The following is a 27368-nucleotide window of genomic DNA, read 5'->3' on the forward strand; positions in this document are numbered from 1 at the left end:
TTTTCCACCGGTCCACGTGGTCCACCTGATAGCCTTTGAAATAACCTGTGACAGTATCCACCTCACGATGATATGCTGCCATGAGTGGGTCCTTGGAGTCCCAAGTGCCAGACACTTGCTGAGCCACAATGTCCGAGTCACCGAAGCACTTAACTCGACTTAGATTCATCTCCTTAGCCATCCGGAGACCATGGAGCAAGGCTTCATACTCAGCTGCATTGTTAGTACAAGGGAACATTAAATGGAGAACATAACAAAACTGATCACCTCGTGGGGAAGTTAATACGACTCCAGCCCCCGAGCCTTCCAACTGCCTGGATCCGTCAAAATGGATGGTCCAATACGTATGATCCGGCTTTTCTTCAGGTGCTTGCATTTCCGTCCAATCATTGATGAAATCAACAAGTGCTTGAGACTTAACCGCTGTCCGAGGCACATACTTCAAACCGTACGGCCCCAGCTCTATGGCCCACTTTGCAATCCGGCCAGTTGCTTCCCGATTCTGGATGATATCTCCCAAAGGAGAAGAACTGACCGTCGTAATTGAGTGCCCTTGGAAATATTGTTAAGCTTCCGGCTTGCCATAAAAACTCCATACACCAGCTTCTGCCAATGCGGATACCTTTGCTTGGACTCAATGAGCACCTCGCTGATATAATAGTCCGGATGTTGAACCGGATGCTCCTTACCTGCCCCCTTTCGCTCCACCACAATAGCTAAGCTGACCGCCCGAACATTAGCAGCAACATATAGCAGTAACGGCTCCTTGTCAACGGGAGCGGCGAGCACAGGCGGATTGGCCAATTGTCGCTTTAAGTCCTCAAATGCTTCATCAGCAGCAGAACTCCAGACAAACTGATCCATCTTTTTCAACATCTGATACAAAGGGATTGCCTTCTCACCCAGGCGACTGATAAACCGGCTTAGGGCAGCAATCCGGCCTGCCAGGCGTTGAACATCGTTGATACACTTCGGTTTAGCCAGGGAGGTGATAGCCGTGATCTTCTCCGGATTAGCCTCAATTCCCCTGTTGGACACTAGAAAACCCAATAGCTTGCCCGCTGGTACACCAAAGACACACTTGTCCGGATTAAGCATCATCTTGTATGTTCTCAGGTTATCAAAGGTTTCCTTCAAATCATCAATCAGAGTCTCCTTCTCCCTGGATTTAACCACGATATCATCCACATAAGCATGTACATTACGACTAATCTGCTTGTGAAGACAATTTTGTACACACCATTGGTAAGTTGCCTGGGCACTCTTGAGCCCGAAGGTCATAGACACATAGCAAAAGGCTCCAAAGGGAGTTATAAATGTTGTCTTCTCCTGGTCCTTAACTGCCATTTTGATCTGATGATAGCCAGAATACGCATCCAAAAAACTTAAACGCTCACAACCCGTCGTAGCATCAATAATTTGATCAATACGGGGGAGGGCAAAAGGATCTGCTGGACAAGCTTTAATAAGATCTGTGTAATCCACACACATGCGCCAGGTGCCATTTTTCTTGAGGACCAGCACCGGATTGGCAAGCCACTCGGGGTGAAAAACTTCAACAATAAAGCCAGCTGCTAAGAGCCTGGCTACCTCTTCTCCAATCGCCTTGCGTCTTTCTTTGTTAAACCGGCGGAGGAACTGTTTCACCAGTTTATATTTAGGATCCACATTAAGTGTGTGCTGAGTGAGTTGCCTCGGTACACCTGGCATGTCGGCGGGCTTCCATGCAAAAATGTCCCGATTCTCACGGATGAACTCGATGAGCGTGCTTTCCTATTTCGGATCCAAGTTGGCACTGATGCTGAACTGCTTGGACGAATCGCCAGGTACGAAGTCAACAAGCTTAGTTTTTGCTGCCAATTTGAACTTCAGGGCCGGATCATGCTCCGTAGTTGGCTTCTTCAACGGAGTCATGTCCGCCGGATCAACATTGTCTTTATAGTACTTCAACTCCTCGGTGGCACAAACCGACTCTGCGTAAGCCGCATCTCCTTCCTCGCATTCCAAAGCGGTTTTGCGGCTTCCGTGAACCGTTATTGTCCCCTTGTGACCAGGCATCTTGAGCTGCAAATACACATAACAGGGCCGAGCCATAAACTTGGCATATGCCGGTCGCCCAAACAGGGCATGATATGGACTTTGGATTTTCACCACTTCAAACGTTAATGTCTCCGACCTGGAATCATGATCATCCCCAAAGGCCACTTCGAGGGCTATCTTACCAACGGGATATGCTGATCTGCCAGGCACTACACCGTGGAATACTGTATTAGACGGTTTGAGATTCTTATCTGTTAGTCCCATACGACGGAAGGTCTCATAGTACATGATGTTAATGCTGCTCCCTCCATCCATGAGCACCTTGGTGAACTTATAACCTCCCACCTGAGGCGCCACCACCAGAGCCAACTGACCCGGATTATCGACCTGGGGTGGGTGATCCTCTCTGGTCCATATGATTGGCTGTTCAGACCAACATAGATAACGGGGTATGGCCGGTTCAACAGAGTTGACTGCCCGCCTCTGAACCTTCCGGTCTCGCTTGTCCAAGCTAGTGGTAAAGACATGGTAGTGCCCACTACTCAACTGCTTTGGGTTTCTCTGGTAACCTGACTGTTGCTGCTGTTGGTTGTAACCACCCTGGTTGTTCTGACTATTTTGACCATTATGTCCACCCGGATTACCATTAAATCCTGAACCGGAACTTCCTCCACCATAACCCGGCCCGGACCCTGAGCCACCGCCAGATTTGTGATCATACCAGAAATTATTAGAATTCTTGAACTCCTGGATAATAAAGCAATCCTTCCAAAGGTGGTTTGCTGGCTCCTCCTTCGTCCCATGTCTTGGACAGGGCTGGCTTAGCAGATAGTTTAGGCGGTTTGGGTTAGGGTTGGGTGCTCCATTACGATTTTTCGGCCTACCCTTGCGTCGCTAGCCATTGTCCTATGCATTTGTATTAGCCACAAAGTCCATGTTACCATCCGCTTTACACTTGCCTCCTCCGCCATTGCCTACCCAGTGATGCTGCTGACCTTTGGAGCTGCTGTTCTTCTTCCCTTTCCCTGTCTTGTCATCATCAGATTCAGGATCCTTGGTACTATCAGAATCAGCATATTTCACCAAAGCGGCCATGAGGGTCCCCATGTCGGTGCAATGAAGCTTCATCCGTCCCAATTTCAACTACAGGGGTCCAAACCAACAGTTGCCTTCTAGGGTTAATACTGCGGTGTCAGCGTTGATGCGGTCTGAGGAGTGCAACACTTGTGAAACCCGGCGCACCCAATGAGTCGTTGATTCTCCTTCCTCCTGGACGCATGCATCTAAGTCCACTATCGACATAGGCTGTTTACAGGTATCCTTGAAATTGCTGATAAACCGGGCTCGTAATTGAGCCCATGAACTGATAGAATTAGCTGGCAAGCTTTTTAACCAAGTACGGGCCGTTCCTTCAAGCATCATGGTGAAGTATTTCGCACACGCCGTGTCATCCACATCAAGCATCTGCATGGCCATCTCATAGCTCTCCACCCATGTCTCTGGAGGTTGATCTGCTGTGTAATTTGGTACCTTGCGCGGGCCTTTGAAATCCTTGGGCAGGCGCACGTTGCGTAAAGCTGGGATAAGGCAAGGCACCCCCAAAGAACTAGAAGTAACACCAGGTTCGATTGAGATGGTTGGACGAACCGGTGTGAGCTGCCGAGCCTGATGCTGTGCGGCTAACTCGGCCTCCCTGCGTGCTCGGGCCCGGTTCACCACTTCCTGAGCGTCATCAGCAGCACCCGTCGGTTTGTTGCCACGGGGTGCTCCACGTTGTTCATTACTCGACACTGCTGGTTCATCCATATGTCTGCTATAGCTCCAGCTTGGACGGGGGGTCGAGTGGATCCGGTCGCGGCTGTACGAGTACGCTTCCTGTTGGGCCAAAGCTGTCCTCAGAAGTTCCTTGACCCGTCGCGTCTCTACTGCCTGCGGCGAGTCACCTTCAATTGGAATGGCCTCCAGCCGTGCAGCAGCGGCAACAAGATTGTCCATTGGGTTGGAGTAGTGACCCGGAGGTGTTAAAGCATCCTGAGGTATAACGGTGTTTTGACGAGGCGGGTCCATCTGACGAGGCTGAACCGGTGCACCGGTCCCAGGGGCTTCTGCCCGGTTCCCCTCCAGCAGATTGCCGGCTCTTGGTCCTGGAGTGTTGAAAAGGTCTCTGGCCTCGAACACCGGAGGTAAGTGGGATCGGTGCTTCCTCCTCATGACTTCATGCGACGCGCTCTGGTCCAACATAAGCCTGTAGGCCTGTGCGTCTAAAGCGGCCCGCTCTCCGGCCATCCTGGTGTCCTCAGCCGCCAGATCCGCCTTGGCCTGGGTGATCTGTTCCTTTACCTTTGCAATCTCCGTGTTGTGAATGTCCTGTAACTTCCGCAATAAGCACAACCAACGCATCAAATAGTTCTGATAGAACCTGAGCTGGCGGACGCACAGGGCCTCCTGCCCCGGCAGCCGTCGCCGCTGTTGAACCGGAGATCGCTGCCGCGGCTGTCGAAGAATGCAGCGTTGCTTGTGTTCCGGTCATGAATATTCCAACCAGGTTGGGCTGATCAGAGGGGTCCGGAATACTGTCGCCATCGGAACAGCTCCCAATCCGGCCATCTTGTAGCTAATAAAGAGATTCGGTTTCTCCGGTCGAAGATTCTTCACCGGAACAAACGACAGTCGCCCCACGAAACTCCGATCCGTCCTCATAACTTCCTCCATGGATGACTCCAACGAAGGCATGCTTCATGGCCGGTTTAACCTGGGCGGATTGCGCATGCGGAGCCGTCTCGACGAGGTCGGTGCAGATGTCCGGCTCAGAGCCCGGTTCACCGATCTTGCCAATGAAAACGTGAATGCTACCAAAGGGGACCCGGTACCCGTACTCAATTGAGCCGACCTCGGGGCCCCAGCCTGCGTCGTCGATGTAGAGCTTGCCGCGATGACTCTTAGTCATCCGGCCTACAGCGTAGCCCTCGAGTCCTTCAAAGCGGCCCTCCAAGAACCGGAAACCATCATGCGATAGCCCCACGGTGGGCGCCAACTATCGTGGTTTTGTCATGGCAGATGTCCTAGAGAAAGGACTTAGTCGTGGAGCCATCGCGACGGGTTAGCTTGAAGGGGTTAAAGCGGACACAAGGACGCAAGAGAGTTTATACTAGTTCGGCCCCTTCGATGAAGGTAAAAGCCTACGTCTAGTTGTGATGGAATTGATGGGGTTTCGATGACTAGGGAGCAAACAAGCTTCGCCTATGTCTCGAGTTGTTGTCTGTCGTCCTTGAACCGCCGCCGGGTCGTCCCCTTATACACACGGGTGACTCTCGTTGTCTTACGGAGTCCCAATACCGGCTTATAGATGTGTCCGGTTTGGTCTCTTCTTATTCCTAACTTACAATACATGTTAACTACTAACGCCGGTTTATGGCTGCAGGCCTTGAGCCGACCATGGGCCTTGATCCCTCCTCTGTCTTCTTGGGCTTTAACTTACTTAACTACTGACGAAGTTAACCCGGCCCAGATAGGCCGGTTTATGCCCAGTAGTAATATCCCCAACAGATCCACTCCTGGATTACTTTGGTACCTCCCTGATAAACTCATAGCAAGGCACACATCAGGTCTGGTACACAACATTGCATACATGATAGAACCTATGGCTGAGGCATAGGGAATCACTTTCATTTTCTCTTTATCTTCTGCAGTGGTCGGGCATTGAGTCTGACTCAACTTCACACCTTGTAACACAAGCAAGAACCCTTTCTTTGACCGATCCCTTTTGAACTTCTTCAAAACTTTATCAAGGTATGTGCTTTGTGAAAGTCCAATTAAGCGTCTTGATCTATCTCTATAGATCTTGATGCCTAATATGTAAGCAGCTTCACCGAGGTCTTTCATTGAAAAAATCTTATTCAAGTATCCTTTTATGCTATTCAGAAATTATGTATTATTTCCAATCAACAATATGTCATCCACATATAATATTTTTTGACACCTGAAACAGTAGGAGAGGCTCCTACTGTGTATATTAATTAAAGTATCAAAAAAGGTCTTACAAGATCATAACCTTACATCCATGTCCATGATATAGAACAGAGTGTAAGTTGGGGTGAGTAAGATCTACGGATGTACAATGTACTCTAGGAAAGAGGGAATAAACCCTCTGTGTCTCTCCTTGGCCCGATGAGTAAGGAGAGAGAAGTCTTCTTTGAATCTTGTTGCCCACGAGCTGATAGAAGGAGCAATGCCTCGAAAATGTTTATTATTCCTCTCTTTCCACAGGCTCCAAGAGGCATACAGGAAAATCTCCATGAATATTGGGTTGTTCCAAGCAGTTTTGGCTTCCTGGATCCAAAATAATCTATCTCCTTGTGTAGCCCAGTGGATATATAAAGTGTCCCAACAAGCCTTGTTGAATGGGAAATGAAAGATCATATGCTCAAGAGTTTCCTCGTCATTAGTACCGCAGAGGATGCATCCATAGTTGTCTCCAATTTTGTAGTTTCTTCTTTTTAGCATGTTCCTTGTGTTAAGACGATCAGAGAGAAGTAGCCATCCAAAGAATTTGATTTTCATTGTGGCGGAAGATTTCCAGAGCCATTTGTAAGCTTTGTGAGCTGACACGTCTCGAAAATAGAATTTGTAGTAATTTTTGGCCGTGTAGACGTCAGATCCCCAGGCATAGCACCACTGATCCCTCTCAACTTCATCAACCTGGTTACCAACATGTGTTGTGATTTCCTGGATAAGTCTCAGCTCATCATGGGCTTGCATGGAGAGGGGAAGGTGGAAGGTTTCATTGAGATTTTGGCTCCCAAGGAAGTTTCTAACTGAGATATGTTCAAGTTTTGCGTAGGAAAATGCACGTGGGTGTGATTCTGCCAGTACCTCATCAAGCCAAAGGTCTTTCCACATCAGGACCGTGTTCCCCAAATGAACAACCACATGGGAGATGCCTCGATAAGTCGGAGTAAGTTTGAGAATGTCTTTCCACCAGAATGAACCACACGGGTCTGAGGCATGAGGGATTTTGTCCACATAGTAAGTAGACCAAATCAAGTCCACTCATGGCACATCCTAATGATCGTAGAATTTATGTAGGTATTTCATGAGCAATGCATCACTTTGGGTTTTAATGTACAGGACGCCGAGGCCTCCACAATCTTTAGGGCGGTAAACCATTTGCCAGGAGGCGAGAGAGTTGCACTTGTCTTCGTCATCCGTTTTTGTTTGTCCAAAGGGCTTTCCTTCTGATTCTGTCAAGAAGTTCAATGATCTTTGGCGGTAATTTCAGAGTGCATAGCGCAAAGATTATTAAGGATGTGATGACAGAATTTAACAATGACAATTTGCCTCCGTAAGATATCATCGACAAGGTGGAGGAGAGACGTCTTTCAACTCCACATACTAGAGGCATTAGATCTTGTACCGTTGGTTTCGAAGTACCCATGGGTAGGCCCAGGAAGGTGAAAGGTAGTTTTCCTATCACACAGCCAAATATTTGAGCAATATGTTGAGCAGTGGCAGCATCACAATTCAGAGGAACAAGGGTTGACTTGTGGAAGTTGATTTTGAGCCCAATGGAAGTTGCATAATCAGTTAGAATTTGTTTGACTAAAGTAGCTTGATCAGCATAGGCCGGTAGTAACATGATTGTATCGTCAGCATACTGTATGACCGGATAGTTTGATTTGTTGGGTCGATTGAAAGGCAGTTTCAGGTCATTTCTCCTATAAGAATCATTTATAGCCGCTTGAAGTAGGTTAGCGGCAAGGACAGAAATGAGGGTGGACAGGGGATCCCCCTGCCGAACACCACATTTGCAATGGAATTGTCGACCTGGAACTCCATTAAGGAGAACAGAGGATTTGCCCGAGGAGAAAATGTCTTTGATCCATCCCAACCACTTATCATTGAATCCCATGTTCTTCATAATTTCAATCATGGCCTCATGTTCTATGGTATCGAACGCTTTGGCGAAGTCCAACTTAAGCAAAACAATTGGTTGCTTAGAGTTTTGGCATTGATATATATATTCAAATGCCCACGCAAGGCAGTCTTGGATGGACCTCTTTTTCAAAAAACCGTACTGGTTGCGGTGTATGATCTTCAAAATAACTTTTTGCAACCGATTAGCCAGGAGTTTAGTGATGACTTTAAGACAGCAATTAAGAAGAGTGATGGGTCGGAAGTCGTTAACTCCTTGTGGTGCGGCAACTTTGGGAATGAGAGTAATATAACCATCATTAAGTCTCTCAAGATTGAGTCCTCCATCAAAGAACTGATCACATAAAGCATAGACATCTTCTTTTATTATGTGCCAACAAGATTTGAGGCATGAGCCATTGAATCCATCCGCTCCTGGTGCCCTGTCGGCCGACATTTCTTTGATAACAAGATTGATCTCCTGTCTTGTGAATGGTACAGTTGGAGCGTCAAGACCATCGATGATCTTAATAATACTAGCAAGATTAAATTTCATCTCATGCTTGGATGAGGTACACAGTCGTTCTTTGAAGGAATGAAAGATAACAGACTCCTTACTCGCATGATCTTCACCAACCGTGCCATCTTGGAGGCTGAGGGAGCTGATATTATTCCTTCTGTATCTTTCCGACGCCATGGCCTGAAAAAACTTGGAGTTCTCATCACCAAAACGAACCCAGCGAATGGTGCATCTTTTCTTCCAATATTGTTTCTGGTATGATAGAAGTCGCAAAATGTGTGCTTTGAGGATAGTTCGAAAATTGGTCTCAGGGATGGTCAGACTCCTTTTGTTTTCAATTGCATGGAGATTAGACAAAGCCTTATTGGAGTTGGTAATGGCAATGGATAGGAGGGAGATGTTCTTGCTCCAACGTTTCAGGCAGTGACGCAAGTGCTTGAATTTTCTGCAGAGGATAGTTGCACTGTTGGTCGCTCTGACTGGCTTATCCCAAGCTTCTTGGACAGCTTCCATAAAACCAGGGTGCTCAATCCAGTACGGCTCGAATTGGAAAAGTTTACTCAGTGGAATCGTAGTTTCAATTGTGATAACACACGGGATGTGGTCTGACACAGGCTTACCTAAAGGTTTAACAATGGTATTGGGGTAGGCATGTGTCCAATTACAAGAAATAAAGAACCAGTCAAGCTGTTCTAAGAGGGGATCTTGTTGCATGTTACTCCATGTAAAAGTGTGGCCCTTGATTGGTAATTCAACCAAACTTCAGATGAAATCATTAAATGTGATCATATCATTTACGTTCCCTCCCGATTTATTACAGTTATCTGGGCTGCGGATATAGTTGAAGTCCCCCATGAGAAGCCAATCTTCATTTGTCAGAATAGATAAGGAAAATAACCAATTGGTATAAGTTGTACGTGGGTCACCCTGGCAGGGTCCATAAATATTCACAAGAGTCCAGGATTGTGAGGATTGTGTGGATTGAAATCTGATGACCACGGCAAATTCCTCTGAAGCAATGACCGTACCAGTAAAAACAACACTATTCCAAATAGTGACAATCCCACCCGAAGCCCCACGCGAAGGAACAAAAGCAAACTGATCAAAACGACGAGGGCAACATGATTTGATGAACGCATGATCAATAACTGGTTTCTTAGTTTCTTGCAGACATAAAACCGAACAGCCACTAGCAGCGATAGCATTAGACAGAGCTAAATGTTTGTCGCCAGAATTTAACCCGCGAATGTTCCAACATAAAACGTTCCAATTAACCAAAAGACCCATGAGATGCGAAACGCAAGTAAGTTAAGCAGAGGAGGACGATCCCGCAATAGAAGAGGCCATGAGCGCATCTTCAGTCAGCTCCTCCGCAGGGATGGCCCCTTTGAGCACGCCCACTTGCTGGATCACCTGGATAGGAGTGGGAGGAGGCACCGCATCATCCTCAATATCCGTGATAACAACTGAAGAAGGAGCCGCCGGAGTGCGCCTTGGTTTAACCTTGGATGTTTTCTTCTTAGTGTCAGAGAGAGCATGGAACCGGAAGCCATCGTACTTATTTGAGCGTGCGCTGCGCCGAAGGCTAACTGCAAATTCAGGGACCTGGATTTTTCCACGGTAACTAGCAGTTGCAATGCTGTCCTTAAGGGCCACCAAAGAGTCATCATCAGCAGAAGGAATAGTGGAGCTGCTCGGCATCAGGGTAGGCAAGGCATCCAGGTTGACAGCATCAGAGATTGGCCAGCATTGCGTAGTGGTGATAGAATCAGCATTCTCTCTAGTGACTTGATGTTCTGTAGTGACAGTAAGAGTGCCATTGTGGTCAGACATCTGAACATGGACATTCAGGATGTCTCTGAATCCAAGACCCGAACTCCAAGGACCAAAAGATGCCAAAATAGGCCTGACAGCCTACATAAGAAACGAGGAGATCTGTCTCGCTGGTCTAGCGTTATGAAGGAGCAAAGATGCAACCATGTTTCCACATATAATATTAGAAATGCTATAAAGCTCCCACTCACTTTCTTGTAAATACAGGCTTCTCCAAAAGTTTGTATAAAACCATATGCTTTCATCACACTATCAAAGCGTATATTCCAACTCCTATAGGCTTGCACCAGTCCATAAATGGATCACTGGAGCTTGCACACTTTGTTAGCACCTTTAGGATCGACAAAACCATCTGGTTGCAGCATATACAACTCTTCTTTAAGATATCCATTAAGGAATGCAGTTTTGACATCAATTTGCCAAATTTCATAATCATGAAATGCGGCAATTGCTAACATGATTCAGACAGACTTAAGCATCGCTACAGGTGAAAAGGTCTCATTGTAGTAAACTCCTTGAACTTGTCGAAAACCTTTCACAACAAGTCGAGCTTTGTAGACAGTAGCATTACCGTTAGTGTCAGTCTTCTTCTTGAAGATCCATTTATTCTCTATGGCCTGCCGATCATCGGGCAAGTCAACCAAAGTCCACACTTTGTTCTCATACATGGATCCCATCTCAGATTTCATGGCCTCAAGCCATTTTGCGGAATCTAGGCTCATTTTCGCTTCCTCATAGTTCGTAGGCTCGTCATGGTCAAGTAACATGACCTCCAGAACAGGATTACCGTACCACTCTGGTGCGGATCAAACTCTAGTTGACCTACGAGGTTCGGTAGTAACTTGATCTGAAATTTCATGATCATCATCATTAGCTTCCTCACTAATTGGTGTAGGGATCACTGGAACTAATTTCTGTGATGAACTACTTTCCAATTGGGGATAAGGTACAATTACCTCATCAAGTTCTACTTTCCTCCCACTCACTTCTTTTGAGTATAACTCTTTCTCTAGAAAGGATCCATTCTTACCAATGAATATCTTGCCTTTGGATCTGTGATAGAAGGTGTACCCAACAATCTCCTTTGGGTATCCTATGAAGACACATTTCTCCGATTTGGGTTCAAGCTTATCAGGTTTAAGCTTTTTCACATAAGCATCAGAACCCCAAACTTTAAGAAATGACATTTTAGGTTTCTTGCCAAACCACAGTTCATATAGTGTCATCTCAACGGATTTAGATGGTGCCCTATTTAACGTGAATGCAGCCGTCTCTAAAGCATAACGGTAAATCGGTAAGAGACATCATAGACCGCACCATATCTAATAAAGTACGGTTACGACGTTCGGAGACACCATTACATTGTGGTGTTCCAGGTGGCGTGAGTTGTGAAACTATTCCACATTGTTTCAAATGAAGACTAAACTCATAACTCAAATATTTACCTCCACGATCAGATCATAGAAACTTTATTTTCTTGTTACGATGATTTTCCACTTCACTCTGAAATTCTTTGAACTTTTCAAATATTTCAGACTTATGTTTCATTAAGTAGATATACTCATATCTTCTCAAATCATTTGTGAACGTTAGAAAATAACGATACCTGCGAGCCTCAACACTCATCGAACCGCATACATCAGTACGTATTATTTCCAATAAGTCAGTTGCTCACTCCATTGTTCCGGAGAACGGAGTCTTAGTCATCTTTTCCATGAGGCATGGTTTGCAAGCATCAAATGATTCATAATCAAGTGATCCCAAAAGCCAATCAGCATGGAGTTTCTTCATGTGCTTTACACCAATATGACCTAAGCGGTAGTACCACAAATAAGTTGCACTATCATTATTAACTTTGCATCTTTTGGCTTCAATATTATGAACATGTGTATCACTACAATCGAGACTCAACAAAAACAGACCACTCATCAAGGGTGCATGACCATAAAAGATATTACTCATATAAATAGAACAACCATTATTTTCTGATTTAAATGAATAACCGTCTTGCATCAAACAAGATCCAGATACAATGTTCTTGCTCAACGCTGGCACCAAGTAACTATTATTTAGGTCTAAAACTAATCCCGATGGTAGATGTAGAGGTAGCGTGCCGACGGCGATCACATCGACTTTGGAACTATTTCCCACGTGCATCGTCACCTCGTCCTTAACCAATCTTCGTTTAATCCATAGCCCATGTTTCGAGTTGCAAATATGAGCAACAAAACCAATATCAAATACACAGGCGCTACTATGAGCATGAGTAAGGTACACATCAATAACATGTCTATCAAATATACCTTTCACTTTGCCACCCTTATGCGCCAAATACTTGGGGCAGTTCCGCTTCCAGTGACCAGTCCCTTTGTAGTAGAAGCACTCAGTTTTAGGCTTAGGTCCAAACTTCGGCTTCTTCCCTTGAGCAGCAACTGGCTTGATGTTCTTCTTGAAGTTCCCCTTCTTCCCTTTGCCCTTTTTCTTGAAACTAGTGGTCTTGTTAACCGTCAACACTTGATGCTCCTTCTTGATTTCTACCTCCGCGGCCTTTAGCATCACGAAGAGCTCGGGAATTGTCTTTTCCATCCCTTGCATATTATAGTTCATCACAAAGCCTTTATAGCTTGGTGGCAGTGATTGAAGAACTCTATCAATGACACTATCATCAGGAAGATTAACTCCCAGCTGAGACAAGTGGTTATGGTACCCAGACATTCTGAGTATGTGTTCACTGACAGAACTACTCTCCTCCATTTTGCAGTTGTAGAACTCGTTGGAGACTTCATATCTCTCAACTCGGGCATTTGCTTGAAATATTAACTTCAACTCCTGTAACATGTCATATGCTCCATGATGTTCAAAATGTCTATGAAGTCCCGATGCTAAGCCATAAAGCATGGCACACTGAACTATCGAGTAGTCATCAGCTTTGCTCTGCCAGACGTTCATAACATCTGGAGTTGCTCCTACAGCTGGTCTTGCACCTAGTGTTGCTTCCAGGACGTAATTCTTCTGTGCAGCAATGAGGATAATCCTCAAGTTACGGACCCAGTCCGTGTAGTTGCTACCATCATCTTTCAACTTAGCTATCTCTAGAACACATTAAAATTCAAGTAACGGTAGCATGGGCCATTGATCTAGAACAACATAGATATGCAAAAACTATAAGGTACTAAGTTCATGATAAATTAAAGTTCAGTTAATCATATTACTAAAGAACTCCCACTTAGATAAACATTCCTCTAGTCATCTAAATGATCACGTGATCCATACCAACTAAACCATGTCGATCATCACGTGAGATGGAGTAGTTTTCAATGGTGAACATCTCTATGTTGATCATATCTACTATATTATTCACGTTCGACCTTTCGGTCTCAGTGTTTCGAGGCCATATCTGCATATGTTAGGCTCGCCAAGTTTAACCCGAGTATTCTGCACATGCAAAACTGGCTTGCACCCGTTGTATGTGAACGTAGAGCTTATCACACCTGATCATCACGTAGTGTCTCGGCACGATGAACTGTAGCAACGGTGCATACTCAGGGAGAACACTTGTACCTTGAAATTTAGTGAGGGATCATCTTATAATGCTACCACCGTACTAAGAAAAATAAGATGCATAAAAGATAAACATCACATGCAATCAAAATATGTGACATGATATGGCCATCATCATCTTGTGCCTTTGATCTCCATCTTCAAAGCACCATCATGATCTCCATCGTCACCGGCGACACCTTGATCTCCATTGTAGCGTCGTTGTCGTCTCGCCAACTATTGCGTCTATGACTATCGCTACCGCTTAGTGATAAAGTAAAGCAATTACATGGAGATTGCATTTCATACAATATAGCGACAACCATATGGCTCCTGCCAGTTGCCGATTACTGTTACAAAACATGATCATCTCATACAACAATTTATATCTCATCACGTCTTGACCATACCACATCACAACATGCCCTGCAAAAACAAGTTAGACGTCCTCTACTTTGTTGTTGCAAGTTTTATGTGGCTACTACGGGCTTCTAGCAAGAACCGTTATTACCTATGCATCAAAAACCACAATTATTTTTCATAAAATGTGCTATTTTAACCATAAATAAGGACCTTCCGTAGTCAAACTCGATTCAACTAAAGTTGGAGAAACAGACACCCGCTAGCCACCTGTGTGCAAAGCACGTCGGTAGAACGAGTCTCGTGAAAGCGGTTATGTAATGTCGGTTTGGGCCGCTTCATCCAACAATACCACCGAATCAAAGTAAGACGTTGGTGGTAAGTAGTATGACTATTATTGCCCACAACTCTTTGTGTTCTACTCGTGCATATAATCTACGCATAGACCTGGCTTTGATACCACTGTTGGGTAACGTGGCATGCAATTTCAAAAAAATTCCTACGATCATGCAAGATCTATCTAGGAGATGCATAGCAATGAGACAGGGAGAGTGTGTCCACGCACCCTCATAGACCGAAAGTGGAAGCATTATGTTAACGCAGTTGATGTAGTCGAACGTCTTCCCGATCTAACCGATCCAAGTACCAAACGTACGGCACCTCCGTGTTCTACACACGTTCAACTCGATGACGTCCCTCGAGCTCTTGATCTAATAGAGGGTCGAGGGAGAGTTCCGACAGAACAACGGCATGGTGACAGTGATGGTGATGTGATCTGCACAGGGCTTTGCCTAAGCACTATGACAATATGACCGGAGGAGTAAACTGTGGAGGGGGGCACCGCACATGGCTAAGAGATTTCTTGGTGTGCCTTGGGGTGCCCCCCGCCCCCGTATATAAAGGAGGGGAGGAGGAGGCCAGCGGCCTTGGAGGGGTGCGCCAAGGCGGGAGTCCTACTTGGACTCCTAGTCCAAGTAGGATTCGCCCCCCCCCCCCCCTTTTCCTTTCTCCACCGGAGGGAATAGGAAGGAGAGGAGCGGGAAAGGGAAAGGGGGGCCGTGCTCCCACCCCTTGTCCAATTCAGATTGGGCAAGGGGCAATGTGCCATCTCCCGTGCGGCCCTCCTCTCTCTCCACTAAGGCCCAATAAGGCCCAATAACCCCTCGGTACCCCAATAAAACATCCGAATCGCTGGGAACCATTCCGATGTCCGAATATAACCTTCCAATATATGAATCTTTACCTCTCGACTATTTTGAGACTCGTCGTCATCTCTGTGATCTCATCCAAGACTCCAAACAAACTTCGGTCACCAAAACAGATAACTCATAATACAAATCATCATCGAACGTTAAGCGTGCGAACCCTACGGGTTTGAGAACTATGTATACATGACTGAGATACATCTCCAGTCAATAACCAATAGTGGAACCTGGATACTTATATTGTCTCCTACATATTCTATGAAGATCTTTATCGGTCAAACCGCATAACAACATACGTCATTCCCTTTGTCATCGGCATGTTACTTGCCCGAGATTCGATCGTCGGTATCATCGTACATAGTTCAATCTCGTTACTGGTAAGTCTCTTTACTCGTTTCGTAATGCATCATATCGTAAGTAACTCATTAGTCACACTGCTTGCAAGGCTTATAGTGATGAGTATTACCGAGAGGGCCCAGAGATACTCTCTGATACTCGGAGTGACAAATCCTAATCTCGATCTAAGCCAACTCAACAAACACCTTTGGGGACACCTGTAGATCATCTTTATAATCACCCAGTTATGTTGTGACATTTTATAGCACACAAGGTGTTCCACTGGTATTTGGGAGTTGCATAATCTCATAGTCAGAGGAATATGTATAAGTCATGAAGGAACCAATAGCAATAAAACTAAACGATCATTATGCTAAGCTAACGGATGGGTCTTGTCCATCACATCATTCTCTAATGATGTGATCCCGTTCATCAAATGACAACACATGTCTATGGTCAAGAAACTTAACCATCTTTGATTAACGAGCTAGTCAAGTAGAGGCATACTAGGGACACTCTGTTTGTATATGTACTCACACACGTACTAAGTTTCTGGGTAATACAATTCTATCATGAATAATAAATATTTATCATGATGTAAGGAAATATAAATAACAACTTTATTATTGCCTCTAGGGCATATTTCCTTCAGAGAGCATCTCGGGCTCAATAGAGTGGCTGAGGAGAGCTAGTGGAGTGTGGTGAGGGTGATGGATTGCTCCAGAGGTGAGGGGAGTAGCTATAAATAGCCGGGGCGAGGGTCATGGACTCGGGTGCCGCCAAGGGCGCGCTAGCCAGCTCCGGTGATGGACAGATGCATCACGCGGAGGGTGAGGTAGCAATGAAGAGGAGCAGACAACCTTCATGGGGCAAAAGGTGTCGAGGGGCACAGGGAAGAAGCGGCCAAGCGTCAGTAAAGCATGTCAGATACTGCTCACCCACGGGCGCGCAGTGGTGAGCGCCGATGAGGAAGTTAACAGAGGGGGCAAGAGCACAGGGGGACACAGTCAATCACGAGGAAGCTGCTGGACATGGCTAGGAGGTGAGACGGCAAGGGAACGGACGAGCACAACGCCGAGGTCTTGACATAGTGCGTTTAATGCATGCTAGGGCGGCGGTCACCACGTGCACACGATGCTTACCCATGCTTTGATCGGCCAAACCTTGTCTGGGAGACGAGGTGTGCAGAGGGTGATGCCAAGGAGGAGAGAAACAAGCATAGTGATCCCTGGTGTGATCACAGATATTAAGAATACAAAGGAATAGCAAGGTGTTTGGAGTTTATTGTGGAGCAGATACTTGGAGACGAAGGATGAGCTTTGACTGGGTTTGATCACACACTAAGGTGATTAAGATGGCAAGGTTTCATCTCAAGAAGAGGAGTTTAGATAACACTTGCTGTAGAAATTGCTCTACTGACCAGATTTGGAAATGAGGAAGTGGCACTCACATAAATGATTGTCTTAAGAGAAATTTGGTGTAGATGAGTAATTTGGGCATATGAGAGTGCCATAAAAATTTCATGCCATTTGGGCAAGCCAAAATGGTATTTCCTTCATACAACACCTCTCTGGATAGAAACTTGGGAAAATCCCGAGGGAAAATTGCTGAATAGAATGAGCCCAAATCTTGTGGAGATAGGTTATATGGATAGGAGAAGGTCCTGGAATTTTTTTTAGCAATAATGGAGCCATATAAAATATACTTGCTTCACAAACTGAAAATTTGGACAGAAACAAATATTTGAAGTTGTGCTCACATGGATGATTTGATGGAGCTAAAAATTGGAGGAATGTGATTATATGAGACATGAAGGAGTGTGCAAAATTTCAACTCATTTTGATAAATCTAGTTAGTACTTCCTTCACAATGGCTTCTATCTGACAGAAACTTTGAAAAATTGTTCAGGAATATTTACTAGGCAAATGAAGTTGATTCTTTGCATGAGGCAATTTTGGACATGAAAAGGTTTCCAAAAAGTTTGGGGTCAATTGGGAAAAGGTAAATGGCACTTGCTTCACAAACTGCCATCAAGGACAAAATAGGAAAGGAATTAATTGAGAATTATTTTTGAACATGGCAAGGAAAAGTTTTGCCATATTTGAGTAAGTGATACGCCTTCAACATATCTATAAATTTTCATTGTTCCATGTTGTTATATTATCAATCTTGGATGTTTTATAATCATTTTATATCATTTTTTGGCACTAACCTATTGACATAGTGTCAAGTGCCAGTTGCTGTTTTTTGCATCTCTACTCCTAATGGAGCAGTTGGTGAATAGTCTACGCGGTTTATTTTCACTGGTTTTTTTCGTCATCCTCCCACCTCTGTTTTATTTTCGTAATCCTCCCACCTCCGTTAACTCGCTACCCTCCTGCGAAAAAAATGGTGCCAAAAAAACCCTACGATCGATCTCTCGTGCCCACAGCAGATCATTCTCCACCGCCAACCAGCCCTATGCACTCGCGATCCACCCTTTCGCCCCCGCCGCGACCGATCCATCCCTGTGACGTGGCAGATCCTAACCCCGGGGCTTCCTCCTCCGCCACCATCCTGTTCCCTCCGCTCCCATCTGCCGCCTCTGTCAAGATCGGAGACCTCCGACTTCTGGGCCGCTGCCGCCGTTGCTGCGGAACCCCAAGACAAGGCAGGGTGTGGTCGCGTTGCGGGCAGTGAGAAGCGGCGCATGGCCGTGCCCTGCATCTGGTTCCTCTCCGCTCCCCTCAATCCCCTTCATCGCCTCCAACATACAATCTCGCCGCCATGGGATCGCCGCCGAGCCAAGGTACAAGATTGCCTCCATCGCGTTCCTTGCCTGGCCACGCCCCTCCAATTTCTTCCCCTAACCTAGCTATGGTTCTCACTCGCCGCCGCTTCCCTGCTGTTACACCGCCACCCGATGCCCTCCACGAACAACATCACCATGATGGCGGAAGGAAGAGCAAGAGGGGGTCATCGAGGCTGGGTGCCGCCGTGAGGATGCTGGAGCCCATGCACGGTGATGGTATTGTGGCGAAAGAAGGTCATCTTCCTGGGGAGCCACGCGATGGCCGCCGTCTCCACCCACGGCCGTGCCAACAAGACAGGTACGCCGCCGTGCCCTCGACATATTCCCTACTCCCGTGCAACTATGGTCAAGCCTGTATGGCTTATCTTGCCCCATACGGCCTTGGCAGATCTCGCTGAGATGGACTCCGCTAGAAATTCCTCTATGAATTTGGAACATATAAAAGGGATTTAACTTTTAAGAAGCATAGAACGTTGTGCTATTATGCATTGCCATGATTTGGTCCGGGTGAAGTAATATATTGGGATATTTGTGGAGGGGATTATATTGCTTCTTCTTATATTGGAACAATTGAGAGGAGCAAGGTTAGTAATATCAACACCTGACCACGCACTAGGCTGTGGCGAGAGTTTGTGTATATCTCTTTGGTGTCAACCTCATGTGTGTGCTAGCCACGTTCTGCCGTTGTGGGCACCCTATTTGCCTTGGTATGATCGATGGAAGCACTTGGGTGATGTTCTGGTGATAAAAATGCTGAAGGTACTTGATTTCTTACCAGGTTATATGCGGTTCTTACCTAGCCGGCATGGTGATGATTTCTTCTCTTTGCTTTTCAGTTATTATACTGGCCGATACATCTATCTATTGGGAGGTTGTTTTGCTATCAATTGGGATCTTGGGTTTAGGGTCTTTTCATGCTTGGTAAAAATGTCTAAACTGTTTGAACCATTTAGGCGTTAACAGTTCAGGAGAATAATGATTCTTTCAGTTTTCTATTTCTTCACGAATTCACTGTCTGTTAACAGTTCAGGAGAAAGCCGTAAACAAATTACTTAGTTTTTAACCCAACTGACATGTTCCTACTTTATATAATGAAGTATAGTTATAAAGAAGGAGGTTTCACAGACCATTTCAGCCGTAGATATATCAACTATGTTGAATTGGTATCCTAGTGTTATATTTTACAGAAAGTGGAAGAAAAGAAAGAAATATAAATACACTAACTTACAAATCGTGTCACCAAATCGAGTGCAAGATGTTAGCGTTGGTTACTATATATTAATGAACCATACCTGTGTGTAACATACTTATACATTTTTCTGTTTCCTTCCAGGATAAAGGCAAGTGTTCTATTTGTGCATTGTGACGGCAATTTTCTTGGATAACAGATGAAGCGATATTGGAGGAGTACACGGGTGGGATGACAGATGATAAACTTGATACGGGTGTGTTGTTGACTGTCATCCAACCGACGTGCCTAGACAGGCTACATATTGGCATGATGGACTTCTATGGTAAAAGGACATTATGCAGCATGTAAATGTGACTTCTTCATCTCTATTGTCCTTGATGACATGTTTATCTTGCCTGATAGAGAGAACGACAGTGATTATTTTGTTCTTCCCTCGCTTGTATTGCAGGGTTTTCTTCGGAACATAATTCAGTGTCCGCTGATGTACTGAAAAAAACATATTTGTTCTTCTTGCTTGTCACCAAGCAGGTATTCTTACGTGGCTCCAATCAAATCACCGATGTATGGATTCACTTAAATCACTTGTATTATCTGTAGGAGGCTGTAATTAACCATATAAAGTTCTTGCTGATTATAAAATGTATGCTTCTTTTTACTACAATATAAAACATGTATTTTTCTCGGTTATTTGTGGGGCACCATCTACAAGTGTATGTAAACATGTTAATGAACTCAAGTTAATTGATGTGGACTCAAGTGTCCTCATAGAAGGAACTAACTCTCCAAATTAGGTAAAGAACATGGCTGGTCATCTGTTTGCAAAATGTTTGCAAAATTTGAGTTGTTGCATGCTACTTGCGTGTATGAAAGAGTTAATGCAATTCACAATATGTTAATACTCCATTTTTGAGTACAGATAACCATTTCGGGGGCATGCCTAACCGTGCCTAGGACAATATCTGAAACTTACTCGTAATATGCCTAACTATGTGCCAAACTAACATGATAACATGTTCTACTTATATAGTTTTGTTTTTCATTTGGGCTGTGTGGATCCTATATTTGAGGCTTTAAGTTTCAGCTACGTACAAAATAACACTAATTTTTTCTTTATATTTTGTTAATTTGCCTTTCTATGATTTCTTAATAGTTGTTGAGAATTCTTTCTTACACACTTCACACTTTTCAGGGAAACAAAGACTTAAGTGATGTTACTCATGTTATAGTAGATGAAGTACATGAACGCACTATTTTGGTATGTACTTGCTCGTGTATGTTTTTTCTTTATGTGCTACAAAATGTCTTGTTTCTCCCTATATGATAGATGAAGCACATGGTTAATCCTGATTTGCCCCTTTCAGAGCAACTTTTTGCTGATTGTTCTTAAGAGTCTTGTTGAAAACGCTCTAATCAACCAGGAAGAAAGCTGAAAGTGATTCTCATATAGTGTCCATTCTCTTATATATTATTGCATAGACTTATGACTTGAATCAGAAATTTTGATTTCTGTTGTAATTTCGTAAGTAGTTAAACGGGAGACTTTTGTTGTAAATTGTCCAGATAAAAAAACGGTTTTGCTAATTTACAGTCGAGTGATTTACAATTGGTTTTCATTCAAATTTTTGGCCGTTTGATCTCATGCTTAGATCCGCGCTGGGAGCTGGCTTTTCCTTGTGATTTTTTTTCTCTCTATTACTGGGTGCGCTTTTGTTTCCCAGCTAGCCCGTTACTGCCCATCCCTTGGGCCCTGGCTCTCTCTTTATCTTTTTTTATTTTGATTCTTGTCCTTTCGCATTTCCTGGCGAGAGTTGAAGCTGAGAAAGGGAGCCGATTCTTGGCGATTTCCTCGTCATCCATGGTGATTCCGATCTCCTCCTCCTCCTCTTCAGCTTGATTTCCGTTCCAGTGTCGGGTGATTTCAGTTGGTTATCCTGGTCTTCTCCCTTTCCCCCTTGAATTTCGTCTAGGTCTTTTGGTTTGATTTGATTCCCCTTGTATTTGATTTAGATGTAGGTGTATGTTAGTCGTAGAGGTGGATTTTCCTGGCGACTTTTTTGCAGTTACAGTGGTAGTAGCATGGATGTAGCGATGGATCCGATTCCCCTGTTGGTTTTGTTTCTGCTAACCTGGGCATTGGATTCTGCTGGCCTTTTTTGCTGTTAGATGCAGGGGTGTGTGTTTGTAGGTAGTAGTTGCATCTAAGTTACATCAATAACTGTTCAATTTCAGTGGAATTTCCACTCAAATCACAGAGTAGTGACACTGCAATTTCCAGAGTTAACCACAATGCAATTTTTGCTGTAACTTCTGTGATTTTTAGTTTACAGCCACCGCAATTACAATGTAATTTACGATTATTATAGTGCTATTTTCAGTGTATTTTTAGGTTAATTACACTAGATTACAATGAAATTTTCAATGCAATTAAAGTACTTTTTGGTGGTGGTGGTGGGGGGGTGCCTATGTTGGGTCTCCAAGCATTCTAGAACCTTTTTCTTTGTGGTTTGTCTTTGTTGGGTAGTATTTGTATCAATCTTATAACCCTTTTTTTCTATGTTTTCTGTAGTGTTGCATCTAAGTTTACAGCAGCTCCAAGATTGTAATTTCATTTTAGTTACAATGTAATTTCCTCTGAAATTACAGAGTAATCATAGTGTTCTTACAGTGTACTTGTAATTGCAGTGTAATTTTCATGGTAAGTACACTGTAAATCCCACTACTATGTTACTGTAATTACAGTGCAATTTTTCTATAATTTACAGTGTTGTTATAGTGTAATTTCCATGGGTAATCACAGTGCATTTTTACTAGAATATTTACATTATTTACAGTCAGTGCAATTACATGTAAATACAGTGTAATTTCAGTAAAATTACAATGGTCATTAGACTGTAAATCACAATGTCTATGTTAGGTAGTGTTGCATCTATTCACGCTGTCAATATATACTGAATCTATCTTTGTGTCAGAAACCTTGTTGTGCACATGTGCTTGTCTTGATAATAGTAATTTCAGTATTTTTTGTTGCTACTGTAAATTTTAGTTTCTTTTGCCCTGGTGCTTTTGAAACAAAACATACCAGTTTCCTTGATTTTAACTAGAGTGCTCTGTGCAATACACTCTGTCAAATGGAAAGAATTTGTGATCTCTAATTTTCTTTCTTGTAATTTTACATGTTCTAGATCTCAAAGAAATTCACGATGCATGAGCAAAGACATTGGAATTGAAGGATTTCCACCCTGTGGATCATCTCTTGTATGATCTTGCATGGTTCTCCCCCAATTAGTAGTCGTGACTTTGGCGTTTGTCTTTGCCCCAATTGGAATTGAAGGATTTCTAACTCCATGGTTCTTTGTTTGTGTTTGTCTTTGCCCTTTCTTTTTATTTCTCATTTCCTCCATGTAAGTACTTTAATTTTTGCCTTCTTGTTTGGTGTTTATCTTTACCATTTCTTTTTTATATCTCATTTCTTATATATATATTTTCTTTATATTATTCTGCCTTGTTGCAGTTGTTCTTCCCTGTAACCATTCAAAAGCATTGGTTTTTCTTTCTTCGTTTGCTTTCCTAGATCCAGCTTTCTATGAGCTGTCTGAATTTCACTTGCAGATTAGGATGATGGAAATTCAGAATTGATTCTAATTTCTTATTTGATCCCTTTTTACAGACTATGAATTAACAATGGTGGAGAAGGCTTTTTTGCTTGAGAGAGATGTTGAACTTCTTTTTTCTCACTGTGGATAGGGCAGTGTGTATGTTGGTTCAGTGTGTAGTCATCTATAGAAGAGTCAGTGTGTATGTTGGTTCAGCTGTGTCTCTATAATCCGTAGATGACATGAGGTACTATACTTGCATGGTTTTCTTACTGTAATTTCAAGGTTTTTCACCTGCTTGTCATGAATGCAAGTGTGTCTAGCCCAACCGACATACATACATACATAACAACTCATGACTTGGGGCTGCAAACTCATGACTTGTGACTTGGTTCAGCTTTGTCTTTGAGATTCTGACAAGTTCTGGTCATAATATCATTAATAATCACACAATAATTTTAGAAGTTCCAGTGCTAATTTGACTAAGTTTTGTGTATATAGACTTTAACTCTCAAGATATCACTATAAGTAGACTGCAAGTTACCGACAAACTGTAATGGCAGTCTAATTATCACTATAATTTTCTTCCCAATGCTGTAAGTGGATTGTACGTTGATCCCAGACCTAGAGAGGGTACGTTGATGGAACAGTAGGCTGTGGATCAGAGAGGGTACGTTGATGGTCCAGTTCCAACCCGATTAGGATTGGCCTTTTACCGTTGACATGCATACAGTGGAGATACACTAAAAAGGGACACACAAATACATACAAGTGTCGTTCTATTATTGATTGAAAGACTTGACTGATGTCCAATTCATTTTCAGTCAAACATCAAATAGACACTCAATCTTTAGAAGGCTGCCTCATGCTTGAAGGTATGAACCAATATCTATTCTTTCAAAGTTTTTCTCTTTTAACCATGAAGTGCAATAGTGTAGATGAGAGATCTTACGAAACTCCAGATCACCACATTTCTCAGAGAAATCCCCAGCTTAAAAATCTTGCTACTGGTATGCATCCACCACCCAATCCTCATTCTGAATTTGAGAAGAAATTGATTTAACATCTGCTCTAATGTTCTTTGTAACGTCGTAGTACTTCATGTGTTATGAAAGTGTGAAACACCAGATATCTTCATATGAAAAAATATAATGAAAGCTATAAAAGTTATTTTTAGTTATATGGATTAGCTAATGTCAACTATAAATGCAGGTGTCTCGATGGTGAAAACTATTATAACAAAATATGTGAAGATATTTGCTGTCTGGATGAACAATATAACTCCATAGCCCACTATAACTTAATCAGCTTATAAGGTACAACTTAAGTAAGATGTCGTCAATAACCACTACTATTTTTATTCGGTTGCATCATTTGTTACCTAATAGAATGATAGAAATAGAGGTTTCCAGTCCAAAAGAAGGATATGAACACAGAGTAGCTAAAGTAGAGGCATAGAACTGCCAATTATTGTCACGACCTGATTTTTCCAGACATTGATTTCCAGAAAATGGCCGTCGTGCTCACCAGCCTAAGGATTACTGTTAGCTGATGAGGCACCAACTTGATACAGAAATTCCAACCAAAAATACAAAATATGTAGTACAAGACCATTCTGGCCTGTGAGTACAACAATTGGGTTTCTAGTGGTCTATGGCGGAAGCGGTATGTGTGTCGTCAGTGTCTATGAGACTCCATTTCCCACAGGAACAGCTGACCACATCAACTCCTATCTTCGTGAGGCTGCTATCACCGTTGCTTAGTTTCCGGGGCTGTCACCGCAACGCTCCTCTCCAAGCAGAAATCTGGCCAAGACAATAGCCAGGGACAAGCCAGTGAGTACTTTGAATGTACTCGCAAACATTATGAACACTGGGATAATATAATTGATAATCATGCACTGAAAAATTCTATGATCACATCGTCAGTCATAAATAAAACATCTTTTATGCATGCAAGCAGGTTGTTTCTATGCAACATGAATAAGCAATAACGGAGTGGGGAATAAAATGCCGCAGTCGGGCGTCTGAACAACACCACCTAAAGGGCTTATAAAGTAAATAAATAACAAGCAATTCCACAGTCGGGCGTCTCAGCGACACCACATAAAGGGCTTATAAAATAAATAAATAACAAGCAATGCCACAGTCGGGCGTTTCAGTGACACCACATGAAGGGCTTATAAAATAAATAAATAAATAACAAGCAATGCCACAGTCGGGCGTCTCAGCGACACCACATAAAGGGCTTATAAAACAAATAATCACAATGAATATCCAGGAGGTAGAACCGTCCCAGGGATACTCAATGATATAATGGATTAGTCCAAAATAATAATAACCATAATCTTCACAAGTCACAATCCAAGTTCTGGTTTTATCAATTTTCTCCTCCGAAGACCGACACTAAGACCAACCCTTGACCCATCCCAGACTGTAATCCTTAACCATGGACACGGCTATTCGAATAGGTTTAACCTCTGCAGAGGGTGTACTCTTTACCCATGAGTAACGGATTCCTTTAGTCCATCGGGACTAATTCCGTCTACGGCCTTTTAGTTGAAAACACGCCCAACTTGCACACACCAGCTTAACTCATCGGTGTCTGGAATCACCCACGACACTTGTTAAGCAAAACTCTAAGTGGGGAGGCTACAACCTCGCGTAGCATGGGATCAAATTTATATCGCGCGCTCTAAGGGGTGGCCTCCCCTCTCGGTCCCAACCGGAAACACCCATGCCCCCTGACCAGGTGGCATGCCTACCAGCTACAACCGACATCTTCCACCATGGCCTCTCTGTACGGTGTGTGCTGATAAAGGGGTTGACGACTTATTGAACCGTACCCTACCTGTGGTAGGGACGAGTGGTAGTACGAGGCAAATATGGGGTTTACTGGAACAAGACTCGATCTACGGCCGACTCTGGAGGCTTATAAGTTCCCTGCATGACATGTATATCAAATATATTTCAACCGACGAAATCACCACCCATTATACCTTACTATGCCATACCGGACATAACCGTCCCGACGGGGACCGGCGACAAGCTCACTCCTACCCAAGGCAGAGGCTTTCCCGGATTCCTTTCCGGCATGCATGCAAGGCACATGAGGTTGATTACCATCACAAGTATATTCATTTCCAACAGCAAGGAAATCACTAATATGCCTTCATGCAAATGATCACATCGCCACATAAAAAAACGAGTTCTCCGAAATGAGATGGTGTTATAAACGAGTCAACTAACACACCAAAAATATTATGCCGGGGTTCAGAATGCTTGCCTTCATGGTGTGGAAGGGCAGGGTGCACTCCAAATCTTTTGAAAGCTTTCTTCTCTTCCAAAATCCTATTCTCAAAAATATGCAAATAACACATATTTCAAAAACAGAACAAAAAAGTTGTTTGGAAAATTTTCAAATAAATCTCAAAATAAACTAGACAGAATTTGAGGGATGTAGGAAAAAGAATCAACTCATTTGGAGTTGAATTTAAAAAGTTAAGCTCAGTCAAAGTTTTGGTCAAAATCTGTTATTTAAAATTAAAACAGAAAAAGAAAAATGTTTCGAATATACGTACACGTCGAAGGCGTATTCTGGAAACGCGCCTCCACTTATCCAGCGTGGACCGAGCGTGTGTCACTGACAGTGGGCCCGCCTGGCCCACTGGTCAGGTTTGACTAGTCGACCTTCCCTCCTCTTCCTCTGCCCGAGAGGGGGCGGAACTCCGGCGACGCTCGCCCGCGAACGGCGGCGCCGTTTGAGAAGCAGAGGTCACCCGCAGGCTTAGGGGGCCGAGGCGGTCACTCTGGTGGTCACTTTGGTCTCTGGCGTGGACGGAGCTGCGGGCGGCGAGCTCCGCAGCGGACGGTGGCCGTCAGGCGAAGTGAGTTTGGGGCTACGGTGGTTCCCGATCAAAATCGAGTAGGGGGATGGGTTCACGGGAGGAAGAGAGAGCTCCTGGTGAAGAGAACGGAGGGGAAAAGGCTCTGGTAGCGCCGGAATGGCCGGGGCAGTGGCGGCGGCTGCGGTTGCCGGAGATGGGGAA

The 27368-nt window shown here is 44.0% G+C and overlaps 1 protein-coding gene across 1 annotated transcript; it reads left to right on the forward strand.

Moving 5' to 3' along the window:
- Positions 1-18248: 18248 nt before the first annotated feature.
- Positions 18249-20287, forward strand: LOC119288899. Its single transcript, XM_037568393.1, has 3 exons — positions 18249-18532; positions 18664-18833; positions 19869-20287. Exons 1-3 carry the CDS (start codon positions 18434-18436, stop codon positions 19918-19920), a joined length of 321 nt encoding a protein of 106 aa, XP_037424290.1. The 5' UTR covers positions 18249-18433; the 3' UTR covers positions 19921-20287.
- The last annotated feature ends 7081 nt before the right edge of the window (positions 20288-27368 follow it).

The sequence above is a fragment of the Triticum dicoccoides genome, chromosome 4A (genome assembly GCF_002162155.2).
Source record: "Triticum dicoccoides isolate Atlit2015 ecotype Zavitan chromosome 4A, WEW_v2.0, whole genome shotgun sequence".
NCBI classification, from domain to species: Eukaryota; Viridiplantae; Streptophyta; class Magnoliopsida; order Poales; family Poaceae; genus Triticum; species Triticum dicoccoides.